General features: G+C 36.4%; 2 protein-coding genes and 1 pseudogene across 4 annotated transcripts; 1 reads left to right on the top strand and 2 right to left on the bottom strand.

The window, feature by feature from the left end:
• Positions 1–744: 744 nt before the first annotated feature.
• On the bottom strand, positions 745–6,333 carry LOC103319166 (sulfate transporter 1.3-like). 2 transcript variants are annotated; one of them, XM_008220681.3, is made up of 11 exons: positions 6,193–6,333; positions 4,182–4,627; positions 3,800–4,007; positions 3,529–3,703; positions 3,375–3,440; positions 3,160–3,273; positions 2,959–3,075; positions 2,276–2,880; positions 2,015–2,100; positions 1,844–1,920; positions 745–1,347 (listed from the first exon to the last, which is right to left on the bottom strand). In XM_008220681.3, exons 2-11 carry the CDS (start codon positions 4,597–4,599, stop codon positions 1,207–1,209), a joined length of 2,007 nt encoding a protein of 668 aa, XP_008218903.1. In that variant the 5' UTR covers positions 4,600–4,627; positions 6,193–6,333; the 3' UTR covers positions 745–1,206. The 2 variants fall into 2 exon arrangements, with proteins under 2 accessions (XP_008218903.1, XP_008218902.1); XM_008220680.3 differs by lacking the exon at positions 6,193–6,333 and adding an exon at positions 4,788–4,927.
• Positions 6,334–11,025: 4,692 nt separating this feature from the next.
• Positions 11,026–13,181, bottom strand: LOC103319165 (uncharacterized). Its single transcript, XM_008220679.2, has 3 exons — positions 12,397–13,181; positions 12,189–12,264; positions 11,026–11,557 (listed from the first exon to the last, which is right to left on the bottom strand). The coding sequence occupies exons 1-3, from the start codon at positions 12,859–12,861 to the stop codon at positions 11,436–11,438; spliced, it is 663 nt and encodes a 220-aa protein (XP_008218901.2). The 5' UTR covers positions 12,862–13,181; the 3' UTR covers positions 11,026–11,435.
• Positions 13,182–15,801: 2,620 nt separating this feature from the next.
• On the top strand, positions 15,802–18,631 carry LOC103319164 (F-box/kelch-repeat protein At1g22040 pseudogene; annotated as a pseudogene). Its single transcript, XR_016124149.1, has 2 exons — positions 15,802–16,209; positions 16,939–18,631. The product of XR_016124149.1 is annotated as an F-box/kelch-repeat protein At1g22040 pseudogene (transcript).

The following is an 18,631-nucleotide window of genomic DNA, read 5'->3' as shown; positions in this document are numbered from 1 at the left end:
TTCATTTAATAAATTGATTCTGTAAAAGTAGAAAAACACAAGTCATAAACGGATATTGCAAGTCTCGGTTCAAAACTCTGAATCACTCTCTCCGCAACTAATTTTCATAATAATATTTCAAGAAATATTATGTGACGTTGGCATCGGAGGTTCCTTGGCAAGCACCACAACTGGAACTATAAATTCTAATATGAGTCTAAAGATCCATGGAAATGTTTAAGATTTAATTGAGGTCTAATATGATCTCTTGCTTCCGTTGCTTTCTTTGCAATTTTTTTAATTGTTAGTGGCTTAATGAACCTTGTAAACTAAGATATCCTTCATCCAGTTTTAGCAAGGTGGAGTGGAGATTTCTCTCATATCAACACAACTTACAAGATGGAGACTCAAACCCTATGGTGATCATGGCTAAAGTCTATCTTATATACACAACCACACACTTATGAAAGGAGAAAACCTATGGTCGAAAATGGTGGTGTTGGGTCTTCCTTTGGGCTCATTTGAGTTGTTGTCATACAACACTTCAATCCTTAATTAGGCCTGATAGGTATTTAGGCTTTATCATTTTTAGCTAATTGTACTTTAAAGTCAAATTAGAGTTCACCGTCAAACTAATTTCACGATTAACAATTTAATCATGATTCATGACTTAGTAATAAAAAGAATAACGAATGGAAAAGAAATGAACGTTTTGGATCCGTATCAATGGCCAATTTCCGTTAGAACTTAGAAGAGAAGATTCCATGGGAACAAAAAGGTGTACTACGAGCACACATAAGATAAAAAAGCTACTCGTGAGTTTTGCAAGCCGAACATACTAAAGCTCAAGCGTAGCTTGTTTTGTTTATATTACAATTGAGCCATGCTCAGACAAGCAAGCCAAATTCGAGCCAAGCTCTATACGAGCTCGAGCTTTATGGAGTCACTTGACAACCTTACTTAAGATACAATTTCTTTCACAATTTGGCATGCCTTACTTATAGGTTGAACCCTTTAGTCTACCCTCTATCTCGATATCCTAATTCTAGCAGTCGTTAGCAGAAGTAGAGATAGGGGGAGGTAGGAATGGACCTTCAACCCTAGGCAGAAAGAAAAAAACTGCTAGGCAGAAAAGGAGATGGGAAGAACAAAAGGAAAAATCACAAGTATATAACTTTGTAGTCATTTGTTGGAGAACCTTCAACACTGGCTTGTGGATCGAATTCATCAAGGTTCTTCGTGATGGGGAGCAAATGTAAGGATTGCATCTGCAACTGAAAGAAAAATCTTGCCCTTTCCAATCAATTCAACAAATTCCGATGCATGGATCTTGTCCATCACCACTGTCCCCGGATTTGCTAAAGCAAGCTGTAAAATAATCAAAATTAAATTTGCATCATCAACTCATAATTTCTTTTGTGAAATTTATTTATTTCCTAGCTAGAATCCCAAGGCTAGGCAAGTGTGGTGACTGAACTTGGATTTGATCACATTGGATTGAAGAGGATAATATTAATTCAATGATGTGTTTGGCGCGCTACACATAATTAAGGGATTGGATTAATTGAAGTATATCCTAATAGGAATACACATAATCGATCCCACTCAACTTTCCACCTCTTTGGTGGGATTGATAATCCTAGTACAGTTGGGTGTAGCAGAATTAAACATACTCTAATCCAGGTTGTTTTTAGGCCACCAAGGACCTTACTAGAATTGTAAATTCTATGCACTCATATAATCCAGCGCAACAAACGAACCTTAACTTAGCAATATTATCAAATTAGTTAATTTTCAGCTAGCATGCCTAACTTCATACCGAAGCCACTTCTAAATTGCAGTAAATTGTAAGAAATGGTTTCACCTCAATCTCTCTCTTCTGAAGACTTCTGTATAACTCTTCCAAGGCATGAATGCCACTAGTGTCGATGTCAGTGACAGCTGAGAAAGATGAAAAGCAATGAATTAATAATAAACCAAAAATGGAGCTTAATATTGTAAGGTTGAGTTGTGGAAAAAATTAGAATTCACATACGTGACATTTCCACAATAAGGTGCTCGATTTTGGGTAGACTCTTTTGCTTTAGTTGTTCTTCTTCGTCTGTGACCCATCTCAATATTCTGCAACAAATTAGTTAGTTAGCGTCAATTAGTACTCTTGTTAGACGTAATGTTGCTAAATTATGAATCTGGATCAAGATTCAGGAGAGAACTAATATGATCGATGATCCAGATTCATAGTTTGCCAACGTAAATGCACATGCAAATTAATCTATGCATCCGTTAACATACATACCTCTCTTTGATGTAGTTGGAGTTGGAGAAATAAATTGCAGAGTCAACTCTAATAATGAGAATGCCTGGAATTTGTGTGGCATTGGGATACTGTAGAATGTTTCTGTATACATTAGTCCTGGGGAGCTTCCCAAGCAGCGCGGTCCGTGGCCTTGTGACTTGCAAGAGAATTTTGGCAAAGGAAATGGAGACAGCGATCAAAAGACCGATCTCCACGGAAATGAAAACGACTCCGAAGAAGGCTCCCATGCAAGCTACAAAGTCAAGTTTGTCGATCTTCCAGATGAGCTTCATGGCCTCGAAATCGATCAAGCCAATCACTGCGGAAATGATGATGGAAGCGAGGATGGCGTTGGGTGTGTACTTGAAGAGGGGCGTAATTAGTTCCAGAGTAAGAAGGACCACCAGAGACATGATGATGTTTGAGACCGCCGTGTGGCAGCCGGCCATGTAATTGACGGCAGAGCGGGAGAAGGAGCCGGTGGCAACGTAGCAGGATGTCAAGGAACCAATAATGTTCATGGTTCCCAATGCCACCATTTCTTTGTTTCCATCCAGCTGATAGTCCTTCATCCCAGCAAATGTTCTTCCAATTGCAATAGCTTCCTGCAAAGTTGTTCAATGGACACATGTTCAATATAATTATGTGTTGCATCAAAGTTAATTTGATCGCTGCAAGCTTACCGTCAAGGCTATCATGCCCGCCACAACACCAATCCTGAAGCCTTTGATAACGTTGTCTCCAGTGAAATAAATTAAATCAGCAGAAGCTGGGTTTATGCCCTTCCTTATTTTACTCACCTGAAATAACAGAAGGATTAATATATGTTTATGTGACAACTGAGAAAACTTAAATGTACATTAAAAACAGGAAAAGCTACTCACAATTGCAACACCTTCCTTGTCTGCACGGGTGATGTAAACAAAAAAGGTGGAGACAATAACGGAGATCAAAGGTGCAATTGCAGGCACCCAAAACAATTTCGTCTTCTTTTTACCCTGCATCAGCATCAGCATCAGTATTCGCATGCTCGAATAAATTAATTAATCCATGATTAATTAGTGAATATATAATTTTTTTAAATAAAAAATAGACTTACGATGTACTTGGTCAATAGAAGAAAAGCCAAGAATGAGACTCCAATTAGTATCGTCTGCCAGTTCCACTGTAAGATTAAAACAGAGCGGCAAAATTAATATGATGTTCATCAAATAAATAAATAATCATTGACATGGTAATTAAATTATGAGTACCCCATGATGTGCAGCGGTAATTACTGAACGCATGACAGAAACAATATCAGTCTTCTTGGTAAAATTCTTGATGCCGAGTAATCCTTTAAGCTGTTGAAGGGCAATGGTAATGGCAGCTCCACCCATAAACCCAACAATGGAAGCATGAGACAGAAAATCAATCAAGAAACCCAACCTGGAAAATGCCATAGATAAATAAATTAATAAATATTTAATTTTTATGCCCCGCATGTATATAAAATCATTGTGATATATATCAGTTCATATATACCTGCAAAATCCTAAAGTGAGTTGTGTGACTCCCGCAAAGAATGTAGCAGTTAAAGTAAGCCGTAGATAGTCATGGGCATCCTTAGTAGGATCAACCTCATTCTGCACCATAGTCCCAAGCAACAGAGACACCACGGCCACTGGCCCGATCGCAATGTCCCTCGAGCTGCCCATGAACGCGTAAACAAGAGGCGGCACGAAACTACTGTCTGCGTGACACATGACAGGCGTATTATTTTGTATCAATAAATAATCACATCGAAAATTTAAAGCCTTGCATAAATAGTACATAGCTACTGTCTGCGGGTCAGATGCTCTAAATCTATCAAATATAACTAACATAATGTAGAAAATTGAACAGGGAATGGATTAGAAGCACTCACATAAGCCATTCTGACCAGGCAGATAGGCAAGCTTTGCATATCCAAGATCCTGAGGAATGCAGAGGCTTGCAATGGTAAGTCCAGCGATCAGGTCTCCTCTGAACTTAGTAAGGTTGTAGTCCCTGGCCCACCGAAGTATGGGGAAAATGGCTTCAAGGCCAAGCACAAGCTTCCTCCTCTTTGTTTGGTCTTTGAAAGGACGCAAGGGCTCATCCGAAAAGAAAGTTTCTTTCACGGTCGCACGGAATTCCTTGCACAGGTTTTGCTTTGCCGGCACTCCAACTTTATGAACCTGATGCTGATGAGGATATGGCTGCTCCTGCTGCAATGTCGGATTAACTTGCCGATTCGACGAAGGTCCGCTTCTGATGTCCTCCTCCTTTCCCACCTCATCGTCGTCGCTGATTCGCTTACTCATTGTGCTCCACTTCTACAACGAAGCTCCCCTGTTACAGTTCAGACACAAATTTAGAGCATAGAAATGTCAATGAACATAACGATAAGATTCATTAAGTCAAGTCGTGCAAGCCAGAACGTATATGTTCTAGCATAGGCAGATAGTATGAAAAAGAAATCATTTATCTGCTGATAAAGATAGATAGTTACCAGGCAAAACCAAACAGGAACTCTCAGAGTTTCTTGCTTTAGAAAGTGATTATATTTAGCTATGGAAAGCTCTTGCATGCTCATATTTATAGAGCTTTGAAAAGGAATGCAAGTCAAATCCAAAGAGCTGAAAGGAATATCAAGATATGATATTCAAGCATGATATTATAGTTTACAGGTAACCCCAATGGCCGAGTATTCTCAAGTCGACATTAAACAAAACAAAAACAAAGCAAACTTGGAATTTTTTTATAACCATTGACTTAAACATATATACACTAACAGGTTGCGCCGTTAATCCGAATAGTTGGCATAGACTATACTCGCATCCAATCATCCAGCTATGTTGACTTTGAGATCCCATTACTAAGTTGATCCTCTGCATCAACCATACAAAGTGGCCTTTTCGCTAGATAAAGCCTATAAGTCTATGATTTGCACAATCACTTATGAATTGAAAAGTCTAAACCAATCTGGTTTGCCCACCTGAAAGTATAGCTTCCCTGTTTTTAGTCTTCTTTTCTTATTATCCTTAACAGGAGAAAAAGAAATGATTTCGCACCATAGTTGAAAAGTCTGATGGAGAGATCATTTGAGGGGTTTCCAAGCAAGCCATTGAACTCAGAAAAGCAAATCGAAAAAAGCTAGCCAATGAAATCACAAAAACAAATCCAAAAAAGAAACAAAGAAAACCCAAGAAAAGAATAATATGAAACTCCCCTATTAATTTTTTTAAGCGAAAAACCAAAATTAAGAGGGCCGGAACTACTTAAGAGTACTAAGATTCAGATTAGAGCGCACGAAAGGGATTTGAGATCATCAATGGTTGGTGTGTGGGGATTCTCTTTCCAGTTCAAATGGCATAGTTCGATTCTGGAACGTGAGGATCCATTTGTTTAGACTGTTACAATGCTTACATTTATGGGAAAATTCATTTGAAATGTAATTTTGCTCTTCACTTGGATTTGGATACTTATGTGTATTGTATGAGGTTTAACGACTATTACTCCATATCAAACCTAACTTTATTATGTGTTTAATAATGGTCTTCGTTGAATGTATAGTCAACAAAACAAGCTGAGCTTAACCCACACACGTTGATATCACAACCATACAATACAAAGTTACATACAAATTCCATCATCTCTTTCACACTTGCTAGCTGGCTTTTCTGAACTTTAGACGACAGCCGTTCATGGCGATGGTGGTTCTCTTCCACCACTCCCAGATTGTTTTTCAAGTTGATAATTACAGATATAAATATATAAATAAAGTCAAATTAGTACCCACAATTTTCAATTATTTTTGTTTTTTCAGTTAACGAAAAGGGTTTCAATTGAAAGTCTCAAAAAGAAAAAAAAGAAAAAGTAAGCAAAATATCAATGGAGAGAGAGCAAGTTGGTACCTTTAAACTTGAATGTGGATGAATGGAGAGTCTTGAAAGCGTGGACTCTGAATCTCTTCTCATAAGTCCCGAAGAGAGAGTGAGACCAAGGTAAAAAAGAAGAGTATGAGTTTTGCTACAAATTAAACACTGAGCGTGGTGATTGATCTATCTCAAGATTTAAGGGCTTACTGAGCAAACAAGCCACATTCAGACTTAGCTGGGGCGATGTACAAGTCTTGCTAATTTACGTGTCCTCCTATGTTATGGAATATTGTAATCAAATATTAAAATTGCAATTGTTTTTCTTTCTTCACCGTCATCGGTCGTCACATAGTCCCTCTCTTGTTGTGTCCATTCATGCCATCCATTGGTCGCATAGCCTCTCTTATTGGCTCCATGCCATGTACTAGGACTTAACATAGATTCTGAATCGATTATAACAGCCGCACTAATCAACGGCTGACAATGACCCGTGATATTAACATTTACCTTATTGAAACATATTGAAACATTAATATTAGAAAAAGTCAAACTCATACATTAGTTTATTTACATACAAACACAATGCCCTTCCAGAAAGGGATTCCAATTTAGACGGTAGTTCAATAATCTATACCGTGCATTTAACCTAGCCAAATAAGAAATTATTTAACTATTATAGCATCATGAAATTTGACCCCTTTCCCGGCCAAGTTCACCGAGAAAAGACTTTAAAGAAATATGCATTTGTAAAAGAGCTTATAGTTCAATGGCTAATATCATTCGTCACTTCCTCATCCCCTATTATGGCTTGTATCAAAAGGAAAAATATGTAAGTGCATCCGACTCTATGATTATAACTCTCACTAGTTTTTGTCTTTTTATTTTATTTTATGCAAGTAATATTAGGAAAGGAGGGAATCAAACTATGACCCCGTGTACATGAATAAATGCTCTTAACTACTTGAGCTACAAGCCTATTGCATAATTTTTGTATATTTTGCATCACTGCGTAGTATAATATGTTGCATCACTGCGTGGGTTTACTCTAATAGAACAATGACAATAGTTTTATAGCCGTACTCTTTGATACTACTACGAAAGATTGTCATCGGATCGAGACAAAGAATAAATTTTAGTAATGTTCATGTAGTAATACGGCCAAAGACAAAATAGTAAATTACTTTTTTTTTTCTTCTTCTTTTGACAATAATAATAGAACATTTAAAGCATTTTGTGGCTCTTTTCTTGTCATCCATCTTTTTGTTTAGATTGTTAACATTCACACGTCCATGCCAGGAGGGAAGACAAAAGAATATGTGAGCAAAAGGCATATATGAAATAAAAACAAAAGAATGAGGCCAAAATGTAATTATGGATTGAGCGAATTTTAAATAACAATAATTATAGGGGACCTAAGTTTGTTTGTCAATGATGCATTAGTAGTATGTTTGTGAGATAATAGTATTCTACACAAATAATACGGAAAGCATCATCTCATCCTGCAAGCGGTGCCTCAGTGCCCTCATTATTATAGGGTTTTCTTTCTTTCTTTTGTTGTCAAAAGTTAGGAAATGGAGGATTTTTTTTTCTCACACTTCTAAGGATAGTATGAGATTCGGACCAGAGACTATTGATATTCAAGTGCTCTTTTCCACTAGACTAGATGCCGTTTGCTATAGTTTTCTTCAATCTTCATAATCTTTTTCATGTATGGCACAATTTAAAGCTAGAGTTTAGGAAGAGGTTGATGAGCAACAGACTTTAGTCAAAGGATTGAGATGAAATCTTCGGAGAGCATGAATGAAAAGGAATTTTTAGAAAGGTTTTATGTAAAAGAGGACAATATGTCTTTATCTTATTCCCTTTCATTGTTCGGAGGACAACATTTCTAGTATTTTCCATAGCAAATGCTAAACTTTTAGGTCAACTAAGCTAATAATTTATTTTCAGATTCATAGAATGATATACAAACACACATTTAAATTCCAATAAACTCTACAAATTATCTATTTCGTCAATCATATCCTAAATATAGAGTCATTGAATGCCGACGCGAGGTAAGGGTTACTCATAGCTTCGAAAACAGTGGTTTTATCTTATCCTCACCCTCACATGAGGTAAGGTTCCTTCTCCCATTTGCGGTTGAGAGAGTAATGTTCAGTTAGTCCAACAACCGAGTCCGCATGTGTAAAGAAATTCGCCTAATCCCTTAATCCTATCGCTCATTTATCAACAACAAAAGCATGTGTTATCAGAGAAGGGGTATTCGAACACATAATCTTGTAAGGAGCAGAGTAACTACTCGTAACCACTTGAGCTAAAAACTTATTGCTATAAAACCTCATTTTTGATAGGCTCACAAGACAGGAGTGGAGCTATGCCAAGGCCATTAAGGCAAAAGAAGAATATAATAATTAACCAACCAGTGGGGATTCCTGTATTATCTTACAATGGAGGATTTGATGTAGAAATTAGATTGGCAGTGTTTGCACCTGAAAAATAGTCGCTGGCGACACGTCAGCGTGTGCGAGAGGAGCACGGCCAAAGCCAACGCAACAATGATTAAACAGAATAAACGCAAAAATATATTATCTAGAGTTGCAAAGACGTCAAACCTCTGACCAAAGGGGGTGGACTGAAACTGCGTCCAGGTTCAATGAATCTAAATGCGTTGAATTTCCCAATTCAGTATTAAAGTGCATGTTGTTGGTGTGACGATGAGAAGATAAAGCCATCGCCATTGCTGCAGTGGAAAGAGAAGGAGTCTATACAGAAACACATGTACAGATAGATGATGTGCATGTGTTTTCTTCGTGTTGGTTTGCACGATATTACAGTTGAGTTTCTTCTTTTTAATTGCAAAATATTAGATTGTCTTGTATTAAATAAATTCGTTTTAATTAAATATTTAAGCAGTAATGATGATGAGAGATTTACCGGTGAACAAAAGCACGATTTCCGGACAAATTTACTCCCAAAGACATGCGGGGTTGATTAGGAACAAACGGCAGCTTTTCAAGACGCTCTTCCTGTTGTCGGCAGGCTCGCGCGAGAGACTTTCATGCAACGGGGATAATATTTTCTATTATTCCTAACCAATAGCGTAATGATACGTGGGATAACGTGTCATTGCATTATTTATTAGAGATAGCAAGATAGTACTATCCCCATTACAAAAGAGTTTTTTTGCAGGAGTGGACTTGGCTTTCTCATTTGTTTTTTAATCCTTTTATTATATCTGTAGGATATGGAAAGAGGTAACAAGGAAAAATGATAAATTTAAGTTTTCGCCCCCTGCCCCCTAAACATTGAATCCTTGTTCCGCCCTTGTTTGACAGGGAAGCTGGACTCGACCCATACTTGGGCTGAAAGTCCACATAAGCCCTTCATGGTAAAAAGAAGAGGGAGCTTCTATAATGAGGAGTTTAGAGTGATGAGCTAATTTGAGGGATTCAATCCCACTATTGAACCATTTAAAATGTTTAAGTTCATTGATTTTCTCACATTTGTTGATGGTGGGATTGAACTCCTCAAGTAAGCTCCCCACTCTAAACTCCTCATTATAGGCTTTTCGAAAAGAAAAAAGGCTATCAAAACCAACTTGTTGGTTTAGGTATTCCCAATCAATCATACCCAATTACATGCTACTATGGTTGTTACTGCTGTACCAGCCCAAGGAACACACACAATCAATCCATTGGTATCCCACGTCCCATGTCAGACGAATAATTTACATAAATGATGTACATGCGTTTTCTTGTGTATGCGTTGCATGTTAGCATGCACGATATTACAGTTGAGGTTGTTCTTTTCATTTGCCAAAAGAAATTTAGAATAAGACTGCTTAGGTCGCGATAGAAGAACACGATACATCGTTTTGCTTGTTTTTGTGTTTATTTATTTATACTTGAGATTTTTTAATAAAAATGGAGTCGAGGCTTGGGTTTTTGTGGGGTGTAGTTTTTAGGTGTTTTGAAGCCTAGTCGGTATAATTGGCCCGTTTGAAAATCAACTGGGTTTATTTCTAGAGTTGGGGTATTGTAGTGTGTTTTTTATAAATTGGGCTCGAGTGAATCTTATATGTGGATCCTACCTTTATTAGATTGTACAAAATAGAACTCCAGTAAAAGCATTGGACCATGGGATTCACCAAAAATAAAGTTTTGGGAAGCTATCAAGAATTCTATAGTGAGGGCCTTATATATGATCATTGAGTGAAACTTTATCTTTTAACCGTTAGATTAAGATAAATAAATGAAACAAAAATTTGAATTTAGTGGATTCTTTTGCAAAGTCATAATCCTTAAAAATAAATGTGGACATTGGTGCCAAAAACTCAAAACTGACTATGCTGAACTAGTCCAATCAATAATTTACGTATATTTTAGGGCCTATATATTTATACCAACTGATTCAAATTGTGAACAGAAACCGAATTGAATAATACTCAAATTGAGGAAAAGCAAACAAGACTGAGTATTATTAATTTTCTCATAAATTAACATTTGACAAAACATGTAATTCTCTTATGCAAATTTAGAATGTTATTAGGTTTATTTTGATGAAGTAGAAATAGAAAATGCGAGTTCATGTAACTCAAGTAGTTAACAACATAGCTGTGTTCAATTCTCCTATGTATTGTTTGTATTAATTAATTAAGGAGATTTCAATAAATAAATAAATTAAAAGAGGCTATTTTAAAACCTAAGAACCAAATAAGGTAGTTGGACCCAAATAAGATAGTAAAAAACAGGCAAGAAATGGACATTCTCACTATAGAACGACTCAATTAATCAATACCACAAAGGAACTGGTCAATTTGGGCCCAATAGCATATTGTATTTTATGCCAAACATAAATGAAGAGAGAGAGAGAGAGAGAGAAACTTCTATATCACTTATCAATCTCGATCGGTCATGCGCAGTAACTTTTTTACATGGTGGGAGAATAGCAAAACTGTACTATTCCCGTGATATACAAATCCTCTCTCATGAAGAGGGGTAAAACTTAGAAATTGTCCTTCTATTGTAAATTCTAACTATGATACATCAACATCACTTCGAATTGGCGATAGGAAAAGGAAAACACATCACCATCAATACGGCTACAGCTCACATGATCATCAAACACACCAACACAAATAACACACCCCCATGGCCTCTTTTATTGTTTATGGAGGACAGCCTTTTGGAATGTTTTACCCACAACGGGGGTAATGGCAAATATTAAAATTGGATCCACTTTTGCTTCCATATGGGGTAACCTTGGAATGAATGGATTCAAGAGGGTAATAACTCTGCTTTTTTCACTTTTGAAATGCTTTCCATCACTGCAGATGGTGACACGTGTCCTCTGACTGTTACCATCTTTGTCTCTAGGTCGATATTGAATGATGTAACTCCTGGTATAAAAGGAATTATAAATAAATATAAAAAAAAATCCTAAAGTATTAATCATTTGCTTAATGTAAAAACTACTCCTTAAATCACCACTTAGCGCATGCTAATTGCACTTTTATAAAGAAATTTTTGTTATTTTTAGGGATATTTACTATTATACCCAATATAGAGGCCCAAATTATAAAAAACCTACATTAAATGAATTTTAGAAACACACCAAAATCTCATTTACAACATAACAAAGAGGCTTCGAACTTTCTATAAATTATAAAGTCGCCATCGATTTTTTAAAACAAGCCCAACCCAAAACTCATTTAAAAAAAACCTCAAAGCACTCAATAAGACATCAAAGTAATCACAATTAAATTCAATAAAGCATGCTGTCATTTTTTGGTTTGTTTATAGAAATTAAATGGTATAGAGTTTATTTATATCACTAGTGCTAAGAATATGCATATAACTAAATATATCTTATTTTTGTCGTATTGGCACATATTAGTAAACCCTTTTATAATGCAATTAATGTCAACAAATCCAAGGAAAAAAGAAACACAAGAAAATGAAAGAAGTAAGGAGAAAAAGGCCTTTGAATTAATGTTGGCATATTGATGTAGCAAGCAAAGGCGTACGTACCTTCCATTTTAGAAAGATGTTTCTTCACTTTACCAGCACATCCTTGACAGTGAATAGAAACTCTCATAACAACCACCTGCAACAACCAACATATATAACACATTGTTGTCCCTTCTCACCATATAACAAGAAGAGCATTTCGAATAGTATTCATATTCATGGTTGGAAAATTTGATGAACTTGGTAAATAAAAGTAATTAATCTTTACCTGGAATACATTGTCGTCGGCGGATGAAGGCAGGACTGAATCTGAATGAGAGGACGGTCTTTTTTCGATCGTCTTTGAGGACATTGGCTGCTTATGGGTAAGAGGAAGAAGATCATGATGATGATCAGCTCCTACTTGTTTTCTGGCGGACGGCATAATTAATAAGGGCGATAGTTTGCCATGATCATGAACATGATGAGGAGGAGGAGGAGAAGTGAGGAGCCTGGAGTAGTAGTATTTGTTGCTGTTGAGCAATGATCTTGTGTAGTGTGTGCGATTGAAATTAATATCAAAATTATTATTAAGACTACTAGTGGATGATCTTCTAGGCACCATAACTGAGCGAGCATCGGCTCGACTCATACAAACCGCGGTCGCTGCCGGAGACTGGCACATGAAGCCCCTCATGATCATCTTCTTATCCTTCTTCTCCTTAGTACTAGTAGAACTGTTTTTTATGTTCATGGCTAGCTATCTAGAGAGAGAGAGAGAGAGAGAGAGAGAGAGAGAGAGATAAGGTAGTATTGGATAGGCAGGATTAGCTAAGTGGTAAGTTATATATTAAAGCAAATAGTAAAAGGATACAGAATGTATTTGAATGTTTTGTCAAGGTTAGGTTAGCCAGCTGGTAAAGGTAAATAACAGTATATATATATAGAGAGTAATGTAAGAAGCATATACAAAGAAGTAGATATATATAAATGATATGAGAAAGTACAAAAAGTCTGAAACATGCTGTGTTTATGAGTTAGCTAACAGCAGGAGGGTTTGGCAGGCATTGCAGTTGCATTGCCAGTTTCATTTCTAGTACACTCTGTGTTTTGAATGACTTCAACCATCCTGTCTTTTCTCTATTTAATGGTCCCTTCCCTTCAGAGACATTGCCTATATTCATATTTATCTCATGAAAATGACTCTAGTTGACTCCATCGATCCAATAATACCCCATCTCTCTCTCTCTCTCTCTCTCTCTCTCTCTCTCTCTATATATATATCTTATGATTAAATACTTTTTTTGTCATTGTGTTTTTCAAAATTTATAATTAATAGACATTTCATTATTTTTCGTTAAGTTTTTTATTTTAAATTTTTTAAGAAGCACCTTTAGACTTCTTCCTCTAACTCAACGAGTTAGGATATATTGTACTATTAGGGGTGATCATATTGGGGGAAATCTTGGGTTGAAATTAGAATTGTGAGGTATAAGGTCATAGATTAGATGCTATATTGAAACTCGAATCAATTGAGTGAAAAGTGTATTGTGACTTTAGATGGCAAGCAGAAGATGCCAAAAATATTTTGGAAAGTTTTGATTTCATTTTAATTTGATTTGCCTTTTTCATTTTCCATATACCTCACAATTTCAATTTCAACCCAAGATTTCCCTCAATATGATAAGTTGATAACCCCTAATAGTACAATATACCCTAACTTGTAAAAACATAAAAATAAAAATTGCACTTAAACAAAGTTAACGGAAGATAATAGAATGTATATAAATTGTAAACTTTGGGAAACACAATGATCAATTTTGCTGAAAAAATTTCTCAATGACCAAATTAAATTTTCGTGTAAAATTCAGCGAGATAAAAAATATTCAACCCTGTATCTTAATTTTCTGTGATATATAAGTGTACCACGTCCTTTTGGTAAATGCTACTTGCTACCAAACAGAAAGGGCCTGGATTATTGATTATTTTCATACATATGGCATGGAAGGCTAGCTATTTTTTGTTTTTGAAAATACAAGGGACAAAGAGGATCCCTGCGGATCCTTAAAGCATATAAATTAAATTTTATTCTGAACAAAACATAACTAGGAAAGTTGGAGAACCAAATACAAGGATTATCAAATTGATGTCCAAGATTAGCTAGACTATCATCTACCATGTCAAATTTCTCCGTAAACATATTGAATAATAACCATCAAAATTGATTTTTGTTGTAAATTCATAGGTTATGGATGCCCACTATAATGCCCTCCATAATAGCCATCATAAGACCATTATAATTCCTCTCAATAATAACTATCATTGTAGGATTGTAACCTATATGCACTACAATATTTATCATTTGTAATTATGCCTTGTAACCACCACTTATGGGTGGTAAATGATGATGTATTTCCTATGCCTATAATTAGTAGGCACTAAAGATGAATAAGAGAGTAGAGAGTCTTGAACTATTGAGAATTACTCTTTACCTTTTCCATGAAATGAAAATGATCCAATTGCTTCAATTGATTACTTTGATTGAGTTATGAATTCGAATTCAAGTTCGATACTGTTGCAACGTATTCAAATATTAAAAGTTATAAAATATTTAGGATTCTTGAAGAGCCCATGGAATTTCTCTCAAAGCATACAAAAATTTATATGAATAGCTTATTATGCCATATAACTCTTAATGCTCTTATCATCATATAGGTAACATATGAGCTCAGATTATATTCTTACTTATTAAAGAGAGCATATGACTTATTTTATGAATCTTTCAAACCATTTCATATAGTGAAATGTTTTATGAAAATAGCCTAGATGTTGTTGGTATTACTCTAATCTTAGGAGGGATTAAATGAATGGTAATACTTGTACATTCTGCAATGGTGTGGAAGCAAGTTTTATACAAATAGAAGCTCACTTTGTAGGAGACAAACGTGTGACTAATATCATTTGTACTGCATTTTCAAAATAATTCAACCATGCCGTTATTGGGAGGAGCATTCTACAATTTTCTACATATATACAGGATGTATGTGTAAGGTGGGCATCGAGACTGAAAAACCGGAATATCGAGCCGTTCCGGATAGAAAAAATCGTATTGACTAAAAAGTAAACAAATCGATATCAAACCGAACTAGACCGATTCAAATCGATTTTAGTGCCATTTTCACACCTTATTAAACCGGACTAGACCGACTGTGTATTTTTTTAATTAAAAAAATTATTTAAGTCCAATGCTAAATTTCTAATCCCATAACTAATATTTCCCTAAGCCCAACTTTAAAGCACCTCTATTTTCTAGGTCCAATCATCTCTTTACATGAAATTGGGTCATTTGTGAATTTTTAAGCCTAAAAAAAAAAAATTAGTTGAAATTTATAAAAAAAAAAGTTGAAAAATATATAATAAAAAATCTGGTCCAAATTTTTTAAAAAAACACCGAAATTGGTTTAAACCGAACCTACCAATTTCATAAATTTTTTCACCAAAATTAAATCGAACTGCACTGGTTGAATAGTATCGGTTTTAATGTGAGATAGAAACCAAATTGGACCAGATTGCGCCCACCCCTACATATGCGCATTGTACTATTCTCTTCTACTAGATTTTTATCCAAATGAATTTTTCCTAGCAAGTTTTTAACAGTCAAAATAAGCCCGTGCATGAATTGTTCGAAACCTCATGACCCCAACTTCAAATATATTTAGCGACTTTTTGCTGTTGTCAGTGCGGTTGGATCAAACCGTGAGCCGAACTGTTCTTCACCAGGCCGATTCAGTCGGTTTTTGGGTTAAAAATTCCAGTCCTATTTGTAGTTGTGTTCCATTCTGTAAAAACAAAAAAATTACTTCAGAAATGTGATGAACACCTGGACTGCGTTGCAGCGAATCAGATGAGTTCGGTGGCGCACGCAAACAAGCAAAAATCGTAATAAAGAAAAGAAAAAACAAATAAAGTGAGGAGGACTGAGGGGATTGAGGAAGGAATTGCGCGAAAAAGCCAATGACTCTTGGTACTGCCCCGCTATTAAGATTCGCAGCAAGCACAAGCACACAGCTTCTCGTTGCCGTTTAATTTCTCAAATTCCCAGGTGAACAGTCTCGATTTGCTCTCTTCTCTTTTTTAGCTGTTCAATTTCCTTGTCTCAATTTTGGTTGATTTTGTCGAAGGATTGAATATTCATTTATGAAATTGAAGTTTTAAGGGTTTGTGTCGAATTTTTCTGTTTGATGGTCAAGAAAATTGAGACAAACAAATAAGAAAGTGAATTTCTTTTGTAAATTTTAGACTTTTAGCTGTGAAGATGAAATGGGTTTGCTGTATTTGGAGGATAAAGCAAGGCTGAGGAAGCTCTTGGTTCATCTTGTTTCAGTTGCTTTGGCCAGTGCTTTTTTTTTTTTGGTTCGGATATGCCCATTTAGTTGATGATATCTTATGAACCTTTTTTTCTTCTTCTTTTGGTCTGAATATTTTAAGACTGACGATTTATCTTTTTTTCTTATATAATTTAGCTGTTGGGAACATTGATTGATTTTATGAAGCTTTTATAATAATTGGGTGCTTGTCAAATCTTGAATTGAAGGAGGCAGTATGGTGGACAAGGTTTTTTCAAGTGATTTGCATTGCAGTCTCTTGCTTGCTCGTTTCTCTTTTTGCTTTTGTTTTTTTTAATGAAAATGTGATTTGCTTTTTGGTAATTGACGTTGGACATTGATTCTTAATTCCTCATACCATCCCTTATTTATTTAGATTTTCAGTTTTTTTCTAGATATGATGGTAGAATTGTGATTGAAGAGGTTCAGTTTGATTATAATCTAAGGTTGGAGGAAGATACCCATGGGGACTATTTTGAGCTTGAACCATTCCAGGACTAGAGGGAATGAACCTTATGAGGTTTTACAGAGTGCACCATGCAAGAGGCCAAGGTTGTCTTCAAGCTTTTATGAGAAAAACCCGAGATTGATTCCCTGCCTTCCTGACGAGATATCTATTCAGATTCTTTCCAGAATACCTAGGATCCACTATTTGAAATTGAAGTCGGTGTCACGGACCTGGAAAGCCACTATTTTGAGTGCTGAACTTTTCTCTTTGAGAAAAGAGATGGGAACAACAGAGGAATGGCTTTATATATTAACAAAGGTCGCAAATGATAAACTCATATGGTATGCTCTTGATCCTCTGGCCGGAAGATGGCAAAGGTTGCCACCAATGCCAAATGTTTCTCGTGAAGACGAATCTAGGAAGGGTTTAGCTGCGCTTAGAATGTGGAATATGGCAGGCTCAAGTATCAGGATTGCAGATGTCATCATGGGTTGGCTTGGGAGGAAGGATGCAATAGATCGAATGCCATTTTGTGGTTGCTCTGTTGGGGCTGTTGATGGCTGCCTCTATGTGCTAGGGGGATTTTCCAAGGCTTCTGCCCTGAGATGTGCATGGCGATATAACCCAGTTACAAACTCTTGGAGTGAATCAAGTCCAATGTCAATTGGTAGAGCTTATTGTAAGACAGGCATCTTAGATGATAAGCTTTATGCTGTTGGAGGGGTTACTAGGGGTCATGGTGGATTGACCCCTCTTCAATCAGCTGAAGTATTTGATCCAAAAACAGGTGTGTGGTCCCAAATACCTAGCATGCCCTTTACGAAAGCTCAGGTGTTACCGACTGCATTTTTGGCTGATCTGCTCAAGCCTATTGCTACTGGAATGACTTCATACAGGGGAAGGTTGTTTGTTCCACAGAGTTTATACTGCTGGCCCTTTTTTGTTGATGTTGGAGGAGAGGTTTATGATCCAGAGACGAATTCATGGGTTGAAATGCCAATTGGCTTGGGGGAAGGGTTGGCCGGCAAGACAGGCAGGGACGAAAATGAGTGCCACCGTTGATGGTGAATTGTATGCACTGGATCCTTCTAGTTCTCCTGATAATGCGAAGATCAAGGTATACGATTACCTAGCTGATGATTGGAAAGTTGTTGCAGAAGATATTCCAGTTCGTGACTTTACTGAATCAGAGTCTCCCTATTTGCTTGCTGGATTCCTTGGGAAGCTTCATGTGATCACAAAGGATGCGAATCGAAATATTGCTGTTTTGCAGGTGTATGTGCAGAACCATGTTGCTTCCATCTCAGCAGCTTCATCCTCATCACTCGTTGACCCAATTGAACATGCTGAACGACCAACAGAATCAGAACTAGATCTTTGGAAGGTAATTGCCACAAGGAGTGCTCCTGCGGCTGAACTGGTTAGCTGTCTGGTCCTTGATATTTGATGATTGCACTTCTCTTAATATTGTGAGTATAGCTCAACACGGAAAGTGTTGGTTGATATGGTTGCTGTAAGTTTTTCTTACCCTTTTTATCCTTTCAAAGTGTGAAATTAGCATCAACTCACTGTGATAGCTCTTTACTGGATGTAAGCGTTACATTTGTACTTCTAAAGAAGCAAAATTATAAGGTTCAGGATATAGTGTACTCTCTCCATATTCATAGTATAAGGCCGGTTGTCTCCATCTA

This window comes from Prunus mume, linkage group LG2 (assembly GCF_029339155.1).
Source record: "Prunus mume cultivar Tortuosa linkage group LG2, ASM2933915v1, whole genome shotgun sequence".
In the NCBI taxonomy this organism is placed as follows: Eukaryota; Viridiplantae; Streptophyta; class Magnoliopsida; order Rosales; family Rosaceae; genus Prunus; species Prunus mume.
The sequence above is the reverse complement of the archived record's forward strand: the minus strand, read 5'-3'. Positions and strand labels throughout refer to the sequence as shown.